This window comes from Nerophis lumbriciformis, linkage group LG16, assembly GCF_033978685.3.
Source record: "Nerophis lumbriciformis linkage group LG16, RoL_Nlum_v2.1, whole genome shotgun sequence".
NCBI classification, from domain to species: domain Eukaryota; kingdom Metazoa; phylum Chordata; class Actinopteri; order Syngnathiformes; family Syngnathidae; genus Nerophis; species Nerophis lumbriciformis.
Window position 1 is genome coordinate 1,822,099 of NC_084563.2, and position 19,853 is coordinate 1,841,951.

At 30.8% G+C, this 19,853-nt stretch overlaps 2 protein-coding genes across 2 annotated transcripts in view; one reads left to right on the forward strand and one right to left on the reverse strand.

Annotated features, from left to right (window-relative positions):
• slc36a1 (solute carrier family 36 member 1) overlaps positions 1-19,853 on the reverse strand; it is a 532,187-nt gene that overhangs the window by 373,167 nt on the left and 139,167 nt on the right. The window lies entirely within an intron of this gene.
• Positions 13,327-14,445, forward strand: mtnr1al (melatonin receptor type 1A like). Its single transcript, XM_061976486.1, has 2 exons — positions 13,327-13,462; positions 13,580-14,445. The coding sequence occupies exons 1-2, from the start codon at positions 13,327-13,329 to the stop codon at positions 14,443-14,445; spliced, it is 1,002 nt and encodes a 333-aa protein (XP_061832470.1).

Sequence of the window (19,853 nt, forward strand, 5' to 3'; positions counted from 1 at the left end):
TCCTTAAGTTGGAGAAAATCAAATCCAATTAACAAGTGTTTAAAAAAGCCATGTTTGAATAATACGTCAACAATGTTAACTCGAGTTGTTGTGTAGCCAGCTTAGCCTTCTAATGTAAGACAATATTTTCACTGTCAATTAAAGGATGATTTTTTTTTTTGCTGAGTCAGCGTGAGGAGGCGTGGTGAGGAGGGGCCTCATTTGCATCTAACAACTCCGCCTCTCAAAATGAACCAAAACAATGACTTGCAAATAGGTGTGCAGAGCGCCATATATTCACAAGTTTGTAGCAAACAACTGTTCTGTAAAACATAATAAAGGGTTTTAAAAAAATTTAAAAATCACAATATGAGCTTTTTGATAAAAACTGTTCAACACAAAACATTACGGCCATAAGTGAAGAAAAGTCCATAAATTAGTCGCACTGTTTTAAAAGCCGCAGGGTTCAAAGCGTATGAATGAAGAGGCAGCTTACAGTCATTTTTTTTACGGGAATAATATTTTTGCAAATTATTTGGTTACAAATCTTTATTTTGTTTTCTGTTACAAATCGTTGAAAAAAAATGTTTGTGGTTACAAATGTGTTTTGTTTCGGTGTAAATTATTGTTTGTCGTTTACAAATATTTTTTGGCAGATCTTTTTTTGTGGTACAATTAGTAGTTTGCAAATATTTATTTTCTTTATTTTTGGTTTAAATTTTTTATTGTGTTATTTTTTTGGTGACACCTTTTTGGGGGTTAAAAATTGTGGTTTTAGTTACAAATTGTTTTTATTTTCAACAATTTTTTTGGTTACGAATGTTTTTTTTTGTTACAAATTTTCTTTTTGGTAAATTTTTTCTTTTCAATTAAAAATCTTGTTTTTGGTTACGAATGTTTTTTAAAATGATAATTTTTTGTAGTTTACAAATATTTTTTTGCGGTGACAACTTTAAAATATATATTTTTTTACAGATCTTTTTCCATGGTACAATTACCGGTTGACAAATATTTCTTTTTGGTTTCAAATCTTAATTTTTTTGGGGGGGGGGGGGGGGGGGGGGGGGAGGGGGGGTTAAAAAAATTGTGGATTTAGTTACAAATCATTTATATTTTCAACATTTTATTTAAAAAAAAAATAAAAATACAGATCTTTTTTCATGGTACAATTAGTAGTTGACAAATATTTATTTTTGGTTTCAAATCTTAATTTTTTTTGGGGGTTGGGGGAGTTAAAAATTGTGGATTTAGTTACAAATCGTTTTTATTTTCAACATTTTATTTTTGGTTGAGATTGTTTTTTTGTAGTTTACAAATACTTTTTTTGCGGTGACAACTTAAAAAAAAAATACAGATCTTTTTTCATGGTACAATTAGTAGTTGACAAATATTTATTTTTGGTTTCAAATCTTAATTTTTTTTTGAGGTGGGGGGTTAACAATTGTGGTTTTAGTTACAAATCGTTTTTTATTTGAAAATTTTCTTTTTTGGTTAAGATTGTTATTTGTTAAAAATTTTCTTTTTGGCAATATTTTTCTTTTCAGTTAAAAATTGTGTTTTTGGTTATGAATGTTTATTTTTTTGGTTTAAATTCTTTAGTTTACAAAAAAAAAAATTGTAGCGATAAATTTTTTCATATTTTTTTATAAATATTTATTTTTTGGTTTCAAATTTGTATTTTTTTTTTTTTGGTGACACATTTTCGGGGGGGGGTTAAAAATTGTGGTTTCAGTTACAAAGATTTTTATTCCCAACATTTTTTTTTTTGGTTACGAATGTTTTATTTGGTTTAAAAAATCTTTTTTTGTAGTTTACAATTACTGTTTTTGCGGTGACAACTTAAAAAAAAAAAAAAAAAGTACAGATCTTTTTTCATGGTACAATTAGTAGTTGACAAATATTTATTTTTGGTTTCAGATCTTAATTTTTTTTAGGGGCGGGAGGTTAAAAATTGTGGTTTTGGTTACAAATCGTTTTTTATTTGAAAATTTTCTTTTTTGGTTAAGATTGTTATTTATTAAAGATTTTCTTTTTGGCAAAATTTTTCTTTTCAGTTAATAATCGTGTTTTTGGTTACGAATGTTATTTTTTTGATTTAAATTCTTTAGTTTACAATAAAAAATGTATAGTAATAATTTTTTTCATATTTTTTTGTAAACATTTTTTGTGGTACAAATTAGTAGTTTATAAATATTTATTTTTTGGTTTCAAATTTGTATTTTTTTTTTTTAATGACACATTTTCGGGGGGGGGTTAAAAATTGTGGTTTCAGTTACAAAGACTTTTTTTCTCAACATTTTTTTTTTGGTTACGAATGTTTTATTTGGTTTAAAAAAATATTTTTTTATAGTTTACAAATACTTTTTTGCGGTGACAACTTAAAAAAAAAAAAAAAAGTACAGATCTTTTTTCATGGTACAATTAGTAGTTGACAAATATATATTTTTGGTTTCAAATCTTTATTTAATTTTTTTTTTTGGGGGGGGGTTAAAAATGTTGGTTTTAGTTACAAATCGTTTTTATTTTAAAAATTTAATTTTTTGGTTAAGATTGTTTTTTTTGTTACAAATTTTCTTTTGGGCAACATTTTTCTTTTCAGTTAAAAATCGTGTTTTTGGTTACGAATGTTTTTTTTTTTGGTTTCAATTCTTTAGTTTACAACATTTTTTTTGTAGCGATAAATGTTTTCATTTTTTTTTCAAAGATATTTTTTGTGGTACAAATTAGTAGTTTACAAATATACATTTTTTATTTTCAAATTTGTATTTATTTTTTTTGGAAACACATTTTCGGGGGGGTTAAAAATTGTGGTTTCAGTTACAAAGATTTTTATTCCCAACATTTTTTTTTTGGTTACGAATGTTTTTTTTGGTTTAAAAAATCTTTTTTTGTAGTTTACAAATACTTTTTTTGCGGTGACAACTTAAAAAAAAACCAAAACAAAAAAAACAGATCTACAGATCTTTTTTCATGGTACAAGTAGTAGTTGACAAATATTTATTTTTGGTTTCAGATCTTAATTTTTTTTAGGGGGTGGGGGGAGGTTAAAAATTGTGGTTTTAGTTACAAATCGTTTTTTATTTGAAATTTTTATTTTTTGGTTAAGATTGTTATTTATTAAAAATTTCTTTTTGGCAACATTTTTTTTTTCAGTTAATAATCGTGTTTTTGGTTACAAATGTTATTTTTTTGGTTTAAATTCTTTAGTTTACAATACAAAATTTATAGCAATACATTTTTTCATATTTTTTTGTAAAAAATATTTGTGGTACAAATTGGTAGTTTATAAATATTTATTTTTTGGTTTCAAATTTGTATTTATTTTTTTTGGTTACACATTTTTGGGGGGGTTAAAAATTATGGTTTCAGTTACAAAGATTTTTATTCCCAACATTTTTTTTTGGTTACGAATGTTTTTTTTGGTTTAAAAAATCTTTTTTTGTAATTTACAATTACTTTTTTTGCGGTGACAACTTAAAAAAAAAAAAAAGTACAGATCTTTTTTCATGGTACAATTAGTAGTTGACAAATATTTATGTTTGGTTTCAAAACTTTATTTTATTTTTTTGGGGGGGAATTAAAAATTTTGGTTTTAGTTACAAATCATTTTTATTTTCAACATTTTATTTTTTGGTTAAGATTGTTTTTTTTGTTACAAATTTTCTTTTGGGCAACATTTTTCTTTTCAGTTAAAAATCGTGTTTTTGGTTACGAATGTTTTTCTTTTTTTGGTTGAAATTCTTTTGTTTACAACATTTTTTTTGTAGCGATAAATGTTTTCATTTTTTTTTCAAATATATTTTTTGTGGTACAAATTAGTAGTTTACAAATATAAATTTTTTGTTTTCAAATTTGTATTTATTTTTTTCGGTGACACATTTTTATTTATTTTTTATTTTTAACATTTTATTTTTTGGTTAAGATTGTTTTTTTTGTTAAAAAAAATGTTTTTGGCAACATTTTTTCTTCAGTTAAAAATCGTGTTTTTGGTTATGAATGTTTTTTTTTGGTTTAAATTCTTTAGTTTACAACATTGTTTTGTAGCGATAAATTTTAAATAAATAAATGTTTTTTTTTTAACATATTTTTTTGTGGTACAAATTAGTAGTTTACAAATATTTATTTTTTGGTTTCAAATTTGTATTCATTATTTTTGGTGACACATTTTTGGGGGGTTAAAAAATGGTGGTTTTAGTTACAAATCGTTTTTATTCCCAACATTTTTTTTGGGTTACAAATGTTTTTTTTTGGTTTAAAATCTTTTTTTGTAGTTTACAAACACTTTTTTTTGTGGTGATAAATATATATTTTTTACAAATCTTTTTTTGATGTACAATTAATATATTTTTGGTTATTAATGATATATCTGGTTCCAAATATTTTTGTAATTTACAAATATTTTTTGTTTTTGGTTACAAATTGTTATTTTTTGTTTACAAATATTTCATTGTTTGCAAATATTTTTTCGGTCACAAATATTTATTTATTTATTTCATTTTATGACTGATTTTTAATCTTGTGGGCGGATTTTAAAGGTTAAATAATTTATTTTAAAAAAAATGAAGTAGTTATTTAGAGAAAAGTTGAAGTATTCAATGAAGTAATGAGTTCAACTCCAACAAGCAAAAAGAATCAAGTCAACCTTTTCTGTCCGACTCAGCGTTTTTGTCTCGGTGCTGCGTTCAAGTGCATCACTTCACTGAAGGACCAAGTCGTCCTGGTGGAGAGGATGCGGCGTAACCATGACAACACGTCCATTGGAGACGATGCAAGAATTCTCTTCCTCTTGCAGTGAAGGAGAACGTGGTTTGTCTTTTACGGGACGACGTCACTTCCTGTCCAGCGACTCCATTGTATGCAAATGAGCAGCCATTGTTCCCACCTGGGGGCGGGCCTCCGTCCAGTCGCGTGGCCGTGGATGCTAAACACGCGGCGGAGAAATATTTGTGAGGTGGAGAAAATCGAACATTCCAGAAACCACCCGGCGTTGTTCAGTATAAAATAAGTGAGGGTTGGACAAAACAAGTCACTTTTGTAGAACCCGTTTATGTTGACGCTTTATCAAAGTTTAGAGAAGGTCTTCTTTTCTTAACAGTTTTCTTAGTCACAAAGCAGTTTTGTTTCTTTTGGTTAGGCATTATAATTTTTTTTGGTTATTTTTAGGGGCTGAAAATAATGTTTTTGGTTGCAAATTGTTTATTGTTTACAATTTTTATTTTTTCCCTTACGAGTTATTTTTTTTGTTACAAATTTTTTATTTGTTAACAAATCGTTTTTTGGTTAGAAATATTATTTTGGGTCACAAATTGTTATTTTTCTTTCATTACAAATCTTTTTGAATTTTTTGGGGTTACAAATAGTTTTTGCTAGAAATCTTAGTTTTTTTTGTTATAAATCTTTTCTTGCAACAAAAAATTTTTTTGGGTACAAATATTTTTTTTGTTACAAATCGTTTATTTGTTAACAAATCGTTTTTTGGTTAGAAATATTATTTTGGGTTACAAATTGTTCTTTTTTTTTTCATTACAAATCTTTTAGAATTTTTTTTGGGGTTACAAATCGTTTTTGTTAGAAATCGTAATTTTTTTTTGTTTAAATCTTTTTTTGCAACAAATTATTTTTTGAATACAAATATTATTTTGGGTTGCAAATCTGTTTTTTTTTGTTATAAATCGTTTATTTGTTAACAAATCGTTTTTTGGTTAGAAATATTATTTTGGGTTACAAATTATTCTTTTTTTCATTACAAATCTTTTAGAATTTTTTTTGGGTTACAAATCGTTTTTGTTAGAAATGGTTATTTTCTTTGGTTTAAATCTTTTTTTGCAACAAATAATTTTTTTGAATACAAATATTTTGGGTTGCAAATCTGTTTTGTTTTTGTGTGTTACAAATCGTTTATTTATCAACAAATCGTTTTTTGGTTAGAAATATTATTTTGGGTTACAAATTGTTCTTTTTCTTTCATTACAAATCTTTTTGACATTTTTTTGGGTTACAAATAGTTTTTGCTAGAAATTGTTGTTTTTTTTTTGGTTATAAATCTTTTTTGCTACAAATGATTTTTTTGTGATGAGGTAGCGACTTGTCCAGGGTGTACGCCGCCTTCCGCCCGAATGCAGTTGAGCTAGGCTCCAGCACCCCCCGCGACCCGAAAAGGGACAAGCAGTAGAAAATGGATGGATGGATGATTTTTTTGGTACAAATCTTTTTTTGGTTGCAAATATTATTTTGGGTTGCAAATCTGGGTGTTTTTTTTTTATTACAAATAGTTTTTGTTAGAAATCATTTTTTGGGTACAAATATTTTTTTGGTTGCAAATAATTTTTTTTGAGTTACAAAACATTTTTGTTACAAATAGTTTTTCTGCTAACAAATCTTTTCTTTTGTTACAAATCTTTTTTTGGGATACAAATAGTTTTTTCGTTACACATTGTTTTTTGGTTACAAATATTATTTTTTGTTGCAAATCTGTTTTTTTTTTTTTTTGTTACAAATCGTTTATTTGTTAACAAATCGTTTTTTGGTTAGAAATATTATTTTGGGTTACAAATTGTTCTTTTTCTTTCATTAAAAATCTTTTTGACATTTTTTTTGGGTTACAAATAGTTTTTGTTAGAAATCGTAGTTTTTTTTTTGGTTATAAATCTTTTTTTTGCAGCAAATAATATTTTGGGGTACAAATATTTTTTTTGAGTTACAAAACATTTTTGTTACAAATTGTTTAACAAATGTTTTCTTTCGTTACAAATCTTTTTTTTTTTTTGGAAATCGTTTTTTGGTCACAAATCTTTTTTGGTTACAAATATTATTTTGGGTTGCAAATCTGTTTTTTTTTTGTTACAAATCGTTTATTTGTAAACAAATCGTTTTTTGGTTAGAAATATTATTTTGGGTTACAAATTGTTCTTTTTCTTTCATTACAAATCTTTTTGAAATTTTTTTGGGTTACAAATAGTTTTTGCTAGAAATTGTTTTTGTTTTTTTTCGTTATAAATCTTTTTTGCTACAAATGATTTTTTTTGTGATGAGGTGGCGACCCCCCGCGACCCCAAAAGGGACAAGCGGTAGAAAATGGATGGATGGATGATTTTTTGGTACAAATCTTTTTTTGGTCGCAAATATTATTTTGGGTTGCAAATCTGGGTGGGTTTTTTTATTACAAATAGTTTTTGTTAGAAATCATTTTTTGGGTACAAATATTTTTTTGGTTGCAAATAATTTTTTTTGAGGTACAAAACATTTTTGTTACAAATTGTTTCTTCCGTTCCAAATTTTTTTTTGGAAATCGTTTTTTGGTCACAAATCTTTTTTGGTTACAAATATTATTTTGTGTTGCAAATCTGTTTTTTTTTTGTTACAAATCGTTTATTTGTAAACAAATCGTTTTTTGGTTAGAAATATTATTTTGGGTTACAAATTGTTCTATTTCTTTCATTACAAATCTTTTTGACATTTTTTTGGGTTACAAATAGTTTTTGCTAGAAATAGTTTTTTTTTTTGGTTATAAATCTTTTTTGCTACAAATGATTTTTTTGTGATGAGGTGGCGACTTGTCCAGGGTGTCCCCCGCCTTCCGCCCGAATGCAGTTGAGCTAGGCTCCAGCACCCCCCGCGACCCCAAAAGGGACAAGTGGTAGAAAATGGATGGATGGATGATTTTTTTGGTACAAATCTTTTTTTGGTTGCATATATTATTTTGGGTTGCAAATCTAGATGTTTTTTTTTTATTACAAATAGTTTTTGTTAGAAATCATTTTTTGGGTACAAATATTTTTTTGGTTGCAAATAATTTTTTTTGAGGCACAAAACATTTTTGTTACAAATTGTTTCTTCCGTTCCAAATTTTTTTTTGGAAATCGTTTTTTGGTCACAAATCTTTTTTGGTTACAAATATTATTTTGGGTTGCAAATCTGTTTTGTTTTTTTTGTTACAAATCGTTTATTTGTAAACAAATCGTTTTTTGGTTAGAAATATTATTTTGGGTTGCAAATCTGTTTTGTTTTTTTGTGTTACAAAAATTTTGGGGTTACAAATAGTTTTTGTTATACAGTAAATCGTTGTTTTTTTTTTGTTATAAATTTTTTTTGCTACAAATAATTTTTATGGTACAAATCTTTTTTTTGGTTACAAATCGTTTTTGTTAAAAATCGTTTTTTGGGTACAAATATTCTTTTGGTTGCAAAAAAATTTTTTTGAGTTACAAAACATTTTTGTTACAAATAGTTTTTCTGCTAACAAATATTTTCTTTTGTTACAAATCTTTTTTTGGGATACAAATAGTTTTTTCGTTACAAATCGTTTTTTTTGGAATCGTTTTTTGGTCACAAATCTTTTATTGCAACAAAAAAATTTTTGGGGTACAAATCTTTTTTTGGTTGCAAATAATTCTTTTTGAGGTACAAAACATTTTTGTTACAAATTGTTTTTCTGCTAACAAAACGTTTCTTTCGTTCCAAATCTTTTTTTTTTTTGGAAGTCGTTTTTTGGTCACAAATCTTTTTTTTTTTTGGTTATAGTTTTTGCTAACAAATCTTTTTTGGTTGCAATTTTTCTTTTTTGTTACAAATCTTTTTTTGGGATACAAATCGTTTTTTCGTTACAAATCACGTAACCACACAAAATACGTTAGCTTTGTTGCTAGCTAATGATAGCATCTTTCTTTTTTTCGACAACAAATTATAGATTTTTGGCTACAAATCGTTTTTGTTTTCCGATTAAAACTATTTTTTTGTTAGCGAATCTTTTTTTATGTTTAAAAATGTACATATATGTGTATAATATACATTATGTGTATAGTAGCAGCCGGGGGAACCTCCACCGCGAATATATTTTTGGTTGCAAAAAAATTTTTTTGAATTACAAAACATTTTTGTTACAAATAGTTTTTCTGCTAACAAATATTTTCTTTTGTTACAAATCTTTTTTTGGGATACAAATAGTTTTTTCGTTACAAATCGTTTTTTTTTTAATCGTTTTTTGGGTACAAATCTTTTTTTGGTTGCAAATAATTTTTTTTGAGTTACAAAACATTTTTGTTACAAATTGTTTTTCTGCTAACAAATTGTTTCTTTCGTTCCAAATTTTTTTTTGGAAGTCGTTTTTTGGTCACAAATCTTTTTTTGGTTGCAAATAATTTTTTTTGAGTTACAAAACATTTTTGTTACAAATTGTTTTTCTGCTAACAAATTGTTTCTTTCGTTCCAAATTTTTTTTTGGAAGTCGTTTTTTGCTAACAAATCTTTTCTGGTTGCAATTTTTTTTTTGTTACAAATCTTTTTTTGGGATACAAATCGTTTTTTTCGTTACAAATCACGTAACGACACAAAATACGTTAGCTTTGTTGCTAGCTAATGATAGCATCTTTCTTTTTTTTGACAACAAATTATAGATTTTGGGGGTTTTTGGTTACAAATCGTTTTTGTTTTCCAATTAAAACATTTTTTTTGTTAGCGAATCTTTTTTTATGTTTAAAAATGTACATATATGTGTATAATATACATTATGTGTATAGTAGCACCCGGGAGGACAAATCTTTTTTTGGGATACAAATATTATTTTTGGTTGCAAATCTGTTTTTTTTGTTACAAATCGTTTATTTGTTAACAAATCGTTTTTTGGTTAGAAATATTATTTTGGGTTACAAATTGTAATTTTTCTTTCATTAAAAATCTTTTTGACATTTTTTTGGGGTTACAAATAGTTTTTGTTAGAAATCGTAGTTTTTTTTTGGTTATAAATCTTTTTTTTGCAGCAAATAATTTTTTTGGGTACAAATATTTTTTTTGAGTTACAAAACATTTTTGTTACAAATTGTTTAACAAATGTTTTCTTTCGTTACAAATCGTTGTTTTTTTTTGGAAATCGTTTTTTGGTCACAAATCTTTTTTGGTTACAAATATTATTTTGTGTTGCAAATCTGTTTTTTTTTGTTACAAATCGTTTATTTGTAAACAAATAGTTTTTTGGTTAGAAATATTATTTTGGGTTACAAATTGTTCTTTTTCTTTCATTACAAATCTTTTCGAAACATTTTTTGGGTTACAAATAGTTTTTGTAATACAGTAAATCGTTGTTTTTTTTTTGTTATAAATTTTTTTTGCTACAAATAATTTTTATGGTACAAATCTTTTTTTTGGTTACAAATCGTTTTTGTTAAAAATCGTTTTTTGGGTACAAATAGTTTTTTGGTTGCAAAAAAATTTTTTTGAGTTACAAAACATTTTTGTTACAAATAGTTTTTCTGTTAACAAATATTTTCTTTTGTTACAAATCTTTCTTTGGGATACAAATAGTTTTTTCGTTACAAATCGTTTTTTGGTCACAAATCTTTTATTGCAACAAATAATTTTTTTGGGTACAAAGCTTTTTTTGGTTGCAAATAATTTTTTTTGAGGTACAAAACATTTTTGTTACAAATAGTTTTTCTGCTAACAAATCGTTTCTTTCGTTCCAAATTTTTTTTTGGAAATCGTTTTTTAGTCACAAATCTTTTTTTTTTTTGGTTATAGTTTTTGCTAACAAATCTTTTTTGGTTGCAATTTTTCTTTTTTGTTACAAATCTTTTTTTGGGATACAAATCGTTTTTTCGTTACAAATCACGTAACGACACAAAATACGTTAGCTTTGTTGCTAGCTAATGATAGCATCTTTCTTTTTTTTTGACAACAAATTATAGATTTTTGGGGGGTTTTGGTTACAAATCGGGTTTTTTTGGAAATCGTTTTTTGGTCACAAATCTTTTTTGGTTACAAATATTATTTTGGGTTGCAAATCTGTTTTTTTTTTGTTACAAATCGTTTATTTGTAAACAAATCGTTTTTTGGTTAGAAATATTATTTTGGGTTACAAATTGTTCTATTTCTTTCATTACAAATCTTTTTGACATTTTTTTGGGTTACAAATAGTTTTTGCTAGAAATTGTTTTTTTTATTTTTTTTGGTTATAAATCTTTTTTGCTAGAAATGATTTTTTGTGATGAGGTGGCGACTTGTCCAGGGTGTACCCCGCCTTCCGCCCGAATGCAGTTGAGCTAGGCTCCAGCACCCCCCGCGACCCCAAAAGGGACAAGCGGTAGAAACAAATTGTTTTTTGGTTAGAAATATTATTTTGTGTTGCAAATCTGTTTAGTTTTTTTGTGTTACAAATCGTTTATTTGTTAACAAATCGTTTTTTGGCTAGAAATATTATTTTGGGTTACAAATTGTTCTTTTTCTTTCATTACAAATCTTTTCGAAAACATTTTTGGGTTACAAATAGTTTTTGTTTTACAGTAAATCGTTGGGTTTTTTTTGTTATAATTTTTTTTTGCTACAAATAATTTTTATGGTACAAATCTTTTTCTTGGTTACAAATCGTTTTTTGGGTACAAATATTTTTTGGGTTGCAAAATTTTTTTTTTGAGTTACAAAACATTTTTGTTACAAATAGTTTTTCTGCTAACAAATATTTTCTTTTGTTACAAATCTTTTTTTGGGATACAAATAGTTTTTTTCGTTACAAATCGTTGTTTTTTTAATCGTTTTTTGGTCACAAATATTTTTTTGCAACAAATAATTTTTTTGGGTACAAATCTTTTTTTGGTTGCAAATAATTTTTTTTGAGTTACAAAACATTTTTGTTACAAATTGTTTTTCTGCTAACAAATCGTTTCTTTCGTTCCAAATCTTTTTTTTTTTGGAAGTCGTTTTTTGGTCACAAATCTTTTTTTTTTTGGTTATAGTTTTCGCTAACAAATCTTTTTTGGTTGCAATTTTTTTTTTTGTTACAAATCTTTTTTTGGGATACAAATCGTTTTTTCGTTACAAATCACGTAACGACACAAAATACGTTAGCTTTGTTACTAGCTTTTTTTTTACAACAAATTATAGATTTTTTGGGGTTTTTGGTTACAAATCGTTTTTGTTTTCCGATTAAAAATTTTTTTTGTTAGCAAATCTTTTTTTATGTTTAAAAATGTACATATATGTGTATAATATACATTATGTGTATAGTAACAGCCGGGGGAACCTCCGCCGCGAATATATTTTTGGTTGCAAAAAAAAAATTTTGAGTTACAAAACATTTTTGTTACAAATAGTTTTTCTGCTAACAAATATTTTCTTTTGTTACAAATCTTTTTTTGGGATACAAATAGTTTTTTCATTACAAATCGTTTTTTTGGAATCGTTTTTTGGGTACAAATCTTTTTTTGGTTGCAAATAATTTTTTTTGAGTTACAAAACATTTTTGTTACAAATTGTTTTTCTGCTAACAAATTGTTTCTTTCGTTCCAAACTTTTTTTTGGAAGTCGTTTTTTGGTCACAAATCTTTTTTTGGTTGCAAATAATTTTTTTTGAGTTACAAAACATTTTTGTTACAAATTGTTTTCCTGCTAACAAATTGTTTCTTTCGTTCCAAATTTTTTTTTGGAAGTTGTTTTTTGCTAACAAATCTTTTCTGGTTGCAATTTTTTTTTTGTTACAAATCTTTTTTTGGGATACAAATCGTTTTTTCGTTACAAATCACGTAACGACACAAAATACGTTAGCTTTGTTGCTAGCTAATGATAGCATCTTTCTTTTTTTTTTTGACAACAAATTATAGATTTTTGGTTACAAATCGTTTTTGTTTTCCGATTAAAATTTTTTTTTTGTTAGCAAATCTTTTTTTATGTTTAAAAATGTACATATATGTGTATAATATACATTATGTGTATAGTAACAGCCGGGGGAACCTCCGCCGCGAATATATTTTTGGTTGCAAAAAAAATTTTTTGAGTTACAAAACATTTTTGTTACAAATAGTTTTTCTGCTAACAAATATTTTCTTTTGTTACAAATCTTTTTTTGGGATACAAATAGTTTTTTCGTTACAAATCGTTTTTTTTGGAATCGTTTTTTGGTCACAAATCTTTTATTGCAACAAATAATTTTTTTTGGGTACAAATCTTTTTTTGGTTGCAAAATTTTTTTATTTGAGTTACAAAACATTTTTGTTACAAATTGTTTTTTTGCTAACAAAACGTTTCTTTCGTTCCAAATTTTTTTTTGGAAATCGTTTTTTGGTCACAAATCATTTTTTTTTTTGGTTATAGTTTTTGCTAACAAATCTTTTTTGGTTGCAATTTTTCTTTTTTGTTACAAATCTTTTTTTGGGATACAAATCGTTTTTTCATTACAAATCACGTAACGACACAAAATACGTTAGCTTTGTTGCTAGCTAATGATAGCATCTTTCTTTTTTTTGACAACAAATTATAGATTTTTGGTTACAAATCGTTTTTGTTTTCCGATTAAAACTATTTTTTTGTTAGCAAATCTTTTTTTATGTTTAAAAATGTACATATATGTGTATAATATACATTATGTGTATAGTAGCAGCCGGCGGGACCTCCGCCGCGCCAGTGAGAGGCCACGCCCCATGTGGGCTGGGAAGCCCCGCCCCCATGAGCCCGACCCCACCCAAGACTCCCGCAACAGAACGGGCCATCCTGAGGCCAGGTGAACACTCAGAGAGACCCCGTCGGTGGAGCCGGTACACCCAGCTTTTGCTCCGGCGGAGCCTCCGCCCGGCCTGAACTGACTTTATCAAATCTTAGAGTCGATTTCCTTTTAAAGGTTTTGTCTTTTCCACCGTTTGCTTTCCGGTCGGTCCCCGAGTCACAAGTGGTGGTTTTTGTGTGGTTGAGTTTTTTCTCTCCGACCCCCCTGCAGGAAACGCCTTCGTGGTGAGCCTGGCGCTGGCCGACCTGCTGGTGGCCATCTACCCGTACCCGCTGGTGCTGTCGGCTATCTTCCACGACGGCTGGATCGCCGGCTACATCCACTGCCAGATCAGCGGCTTCCTGATGGGCCTGAGCGTCATCGGCTCCATCTTCAACATCACGGGCATCGCCGTCAACCGCTACTGCTTCATCTGCCACAGCCTGAAGTACGACCGCCTCTTCTCGGGCGCCAACACGGTGGGCTACGTGGCGCTGGTGTGGGCGCTCACCGTCCTGGCCATCGTGCCCAACTGGTTCGTGGAGTCGCTCCAGTACGACCCCCGCGTCTACTCCTGCACCTTCGCCCAGTCGGTCAGCTCGCTGTACACCATCGCCGTGGTGGTGGTGCACTTCGTGCTGCCCATCGCCGTGGTCACCTACTGCTACCTGCGCATCTGGATCCTGGTCATCCGGGTGCGGCGCCGGGTCAAGCCCGACTCGCGGCCCAAGATCAAGCCGCACGACCTGCGCAACTTCCTCACCATGTTCGTGGTCTTCGTGCTCTTCGCCGTGTGCTGGGCGCCGCTCAACCTCATCGGCCTGGCGGTGGCGCTGGACCCCGGGCTGGGCCGCGCCATCCCGGAGTGGCTCTTCACCGCCAGCTACTTCATGGCCTACTTCAACAGCTGCCTCAACGCCGTGGTCTACGGCGCCCTCAACCACAACTTCAGGAAGGAGTACAAGCGCATCGTCCTCATCATCTTCAGGTTCCACTGCTGAGGGGCGGGGCTCTGTCGTGCTGCATTCAGGGGACGCTGGGAGAGTCCGGTCATTTCACTGAGGTGGAGAACAAACACGGCTTCTGAACACCGGAGGCAGCGTCGGCGACCACGACTCCCAGAGATGTTCAACGGTAACAAACGTTCCCGTTAACGTTAAAACGATCGTCAAATTGCGACTGGTAACACTCTGCAAGCGAGCTAGCACCAGCTAGCTTAAATGCTAACGCGAAAACAAGAGACATGAACGTCTTTCCCCATTAAAAGACGACATTAGCCAATCGACTCAACGTGAGATCGACCCACACGTTGTTTTTTCCGTTAGCATTAAAAACCAAATTGAGAACTCATGTAGACCATGAAGACCACCATCCAAGAGTCCTTGGACCTGGAGCGGGTCCTGCTCATTCTGCTTCCTGATTGGTCGGAGGAATTTTGATCACTAATCACTTCAAGCCGTCAGGGTGAACACGACTCTTGAACAGTTTTTTCTTCAGTTAGTCCAACTTTCCCTCCAGGTCTGCGTTAGCATCGTTAGCATCGTTAGCATCCCGGACCTTCATTGGTTTCCAAAATGTGGTTCTCGCCGAGGTCTCGTTAGCCCGGTCCACTCCAGTGTCATAGGGCTCTTCACCACTCGAGCTGTCAATCATCCCCCCTTCAGGGACACGCCCCTCACTAGTGACCCCCTCAGCCGCGCCTCCTCCTACTTGCGGGCCGTTAATGAACGATTGGTCCCAAACAACCACAGAGTGAGTCATCTCTCTCTCTCGCTCGCTCGCATGCTGTACATGAGAACATGATCATGAGAACATGACGAGAACAGAATTATGAGAACAAGATGAGAAACTGATCATGTGAACGTTTAGTCAGAGCCTGGTGATGAGAACATGATGATGAGAACATTATGATGAAAAAGTTGTAAGAACATGATGGTGAGAGCATGTTAATGAAAACATGGTGATGAGAACATGAACATGTTCATGAGAACCTGATGATGAGATCATGATAAAGAGAACATGATCATGAGAACATGATGAGGAAATGTAATCAACAGAATTATGAGAACAAGATGAGAAACTGATAATGTGAACGTTTAGTCAGAGCCTGGTGATGAGAACATGATGAGAACATTATGATGAAAACGTTATAAGAACATGATGGTGAGAGCATGTTAATGAGAACATGATGATGAGAACATTATGATGAAAACGTTATAAGAACATGATGGTGAGAGTATGTTAATGAGAACATGATGATGAGAACATGGTGAGAGCATGATCATGAGATCATGATAATGAGAACATTATAATGAAAACGTTATAAGAACATGATGGTGAGAACATGATGAGAGCATGATCATGAGATCATGATAATGAGAACATGATGGTGAGAACATGATGAGAGCATCATCATGAGAACATGATCATGAGAACATGATGAGAACATTTAAAAAACAGAATTATGAGAACAAGATGAGAAACTGATAATGTGAATGTTTAGTCAGAGCCTGGTGATGAGAACACGATGATGAGAACATTATGATGAAAACGTTATAAGAACATGATGGTGAGAACATGATGAGAGCATGATCATGAGAACATGATTAGAAAATGTAATCAACAGAATGTTGAGAACAAGATGAGAAACTGATAATGTGAACGTTTAGTCAGAGCCTGGTGATGAGAACATGATGATGAGAACATTATGATGAAAACGTTATAAGAACATGATGATGAGAGCATGTTAATGAAAACATGATGATGAGAACATTATGATGAAAACGTTATAAGAACATGATGATGAGAACATAAACATGTTCATGAGAACCTGATGATGAGATCATGATGGTGAGAACATGATGAGAGCATGTTTGTGAGAACATGATCATGAGAAAATGATGAGGAAATTTAATAAACAGAATGTTGAGAACAAGATGAGAAACTGATAATGTGAACGTTTGGTCAGACCCCGGTGATGAGAACATGATGATGAGAACATGATGATGAAAACATTATAAGAACATGATGGTGAGAGCATGTTAATGAGAACATGATGATGAGAACATTATGATGAAAACATGATAAGAACAAGATGATGAGAACCTATAGATGATGACATGTGGATGCGGACGTTATGAGAACATGATCATATTATGATAAAAACATGTTGAGACGATGAAGAAAAAATGGTGATGAGAATGTTTAATGAGGACACGATGAAAACGTGACAATGAGAACATGATGTTGTGGAAGTTAACACAACTCAAAGTTGAGAACAAGGTGAGAACATGTTGAGAACCTAATGACAATATAACATGCTAATGCGGACACTATGAGAACATGATAATATTATGAGGATAACATGTTGAGACCACGACGAGAAAATGGTAATGAGAATGTTTAATGAGAACATGTTAATGAGAACATGATGAGAACATGTTAATGAGAAAATGACAGTGCCAACATTGTCATTTTCTGTCATGATGAGAACGTTGATGAGAAAAGAATGATGATGAGAACGTTGATGAGGACCTAATGACAATAACATGCTAATGCGGACACTATGAGAACATGATAATATTATGAGGATAACATGTTGAGACCACAACGAGAACATGGTAATGAGAATGTTTAATGAGAACATGTTAATGAGAACATGATGAGAACATGTTAATGAGAAAATGACAAATGTGTTGGTAACTTTGAGAAAAGAATGATGATGAGAGCGTTGATGAGAAAAGAATGATGAGAACGTTGATGAGAACATGATTATGATAATGTTAATGAGAAAAGAATGAGAACATGATGATGAGAAGATGATGTTGATAACGTTGAGAAAAGAATCATGATGAGAACGTTGATGAGAAAAGAATGAGAGAACATGATGAGAACGTTGATGAGAACATGATTATGATAATGTTAATGAGAAAAGAATGAGAACATGATGATGAGAAGATGATGTTGATAACGTTGAGAAAAGAATGATGATGAGAACGTTGATGAGAAAAGAATGACAGAGCATGATGAGAACGTTGATGAGAACATGATTATGAGAATGTTAATGATAAAAGAATGAGAACATGATGATGAGAAGATGATGTTGACAACGTTGAGAAAAGAATGAGAACATGATGATGAGAATATGATGTTGACAACGTTGAGAAAGGAATGATGATGAGAACGTTGATGAGAAAAGAATGAGAGAACACGATGAGAATGTTGATGAGAACATGATTATGAGAATGTTAATGAGAAAAAAATGAGAACGTGATGATGAGAAAATGATGTTGACAACGTTGAGAAAAGAATGAGAACATGATGATGAGAATATGATGTTGATAACGTTGAGAAAAGAATGATGATGAGAACGTTGATGAGAACATGATTATGAGAATGTTAATGAGAAAAGAATGAGAACTGATGATGAGAAGATGATGTTGACAACGTTGAGAAAAGAATGAGAACATGATGAGAAGATGATGTTGACAATGTTGAGAAAAGAATGAGAACATGATGATGAGAATATGATGTTGATAACATTGAGAAAAGAATGATGATGAGAACGTTGATGAGAAAAGAATGAGAGAACATGAGAACGTTGATGAGAACATGATTATGAGAATGTGAATGAGAAAAGAATGAGAACATGAAGAGATGATGATAACGTTGAGAAGAAAATGAGAACATGATGATGAGAATATGATGTTGATAACGTTGAGAAAAGAATCATGATGAGAACATTAATGAGAAAAGAATGAGAGAACATGATGAGAACGTTGATGAGAACATGATTATGAGAATGTTAATGAGAAAAGAATGAGAACATGATGAGAAGATGATGTTGACAACGTTGAGAAAAGAATGAGAACATGATGATGAGAATATGATGTTGATAACGTTGAGAAAAGAATGATGATGAGAACGTTGATGAGAACATGATTATGAGAATGTTAATGAGAAAAGAATGAGAACATGATGATGAGAAGATGATGTTGACAACGTTGAGAAAAGAATGAGAACATGATGATGAGAATATGATGTTGATAACGTTGAGAAAAGAATGATGATGAGAACGTTGATGAGAACATGATTATGAGAATGTTAATGAGAAAAGAATGAGAACATGATGATGAGAAGATGATGTTGACAACGTTGAGAAAAGAATGAGAACATGATGATGACAATATGATGTTGATAATGTTGAGAAAAGAATGATGAGAACGTTGATGAGAAAAGAATGAGAGAACACAATGAGAACGTTGATGAGAACATGATTATGAGAATGTTAATGAGAAAAGAATGAGAACATGATGATGAGAATATGATGTTGATAACGTTGAGAAAATAATGATGATGAGAACGTTGATGAGAAAAGAATGAGAGAACATGATGAGAACGTTGATGAGAACATGATTATGAGAATGTGAATGAGAAAACAATGAGAACATGATGAGAAAAGAATGAGAACATGATGAGAATGTTAATGAGAACATGTTCTAATGTTAAACTTGGCAGAGGTTTTGTCTTCTTCTCATCTTGAAAAGATCTCATGTTCTTGAACAGCCTCTCAATGAGAGAATGAGGGTGGTGGGCGTGGCTTTCTGGAGGCGTGGCCTCACCACAGCAGCAAAGCAATGACCTCATCTTATTCTATTGGCTATTGATATATATTTTATTCAATTGGTAAGGATTTATATTTTATTTAATTGTTAACAATATTGATTTTATTTCATTGGTTACGATATATATTTTTATTTCATTGGCAAAGATATATATTTTATTTAATTGTCAATGATATATATTTGATTTAACTGACAATGATATATATTTGATTTGATGTGGGCGGTCACATGACCTTTATGCACACACCATGAGAATGTTCCTCATGAATGTTTTGTCATGTCGCCACAAAAAGAGCTCAAGGAGCCCAAACAATAAAAGAGAGTTTCACTGTGACTTGCAATATTGCTTCTCTTCATTAGGGACACGCTGGTTCACATTATTATTTATTAGCACCTACCAAAACAACACCTTTGATTGACAGCCCGTCACATGATACGTCTTTGTTTCCCCCGAGCGAGATGTCATCATCATCATGGATGTTTGAAAAGTATTTAGCCACGTGAGCAGACATCATGCAGGACACCTCCACAAGCAGTGTGCAATCATCACAGCTGTAAAAGGTACAGCCACATAATACCACAATTATATTATATTATATATTAAATTATATATATTTAGGAAAAAGATTCACTATATGAGCAGACATCATGCAGGACACCTCCACAAGCAGTGTGCAATCATCACAGGTGTAAAAGGTACAGCCACATAATACCACAATTATATTATATTATATATATTTAGGAAAAAGATTCACTATATGAGCAGACATCATGCAGGACACCTC

Excerpts from the sequence above, each read along its gene's own strand:
- mtnr1al (XM_061976486.1), top strand. The coding sequence starts at position 13,327 with ATGTGTATAGTAGCAGCCGGCGGGACCTCCGCCGCGCCAGTGAGAGGC. Across the intron at positions 13,463-13,579 it reads ACGGGCCATCCTGAGGCCAG|GTTTTGTCTTTTCCACCGTT; the intron begins GTGAACACTCAG and ends TTCCTTTTAAAG.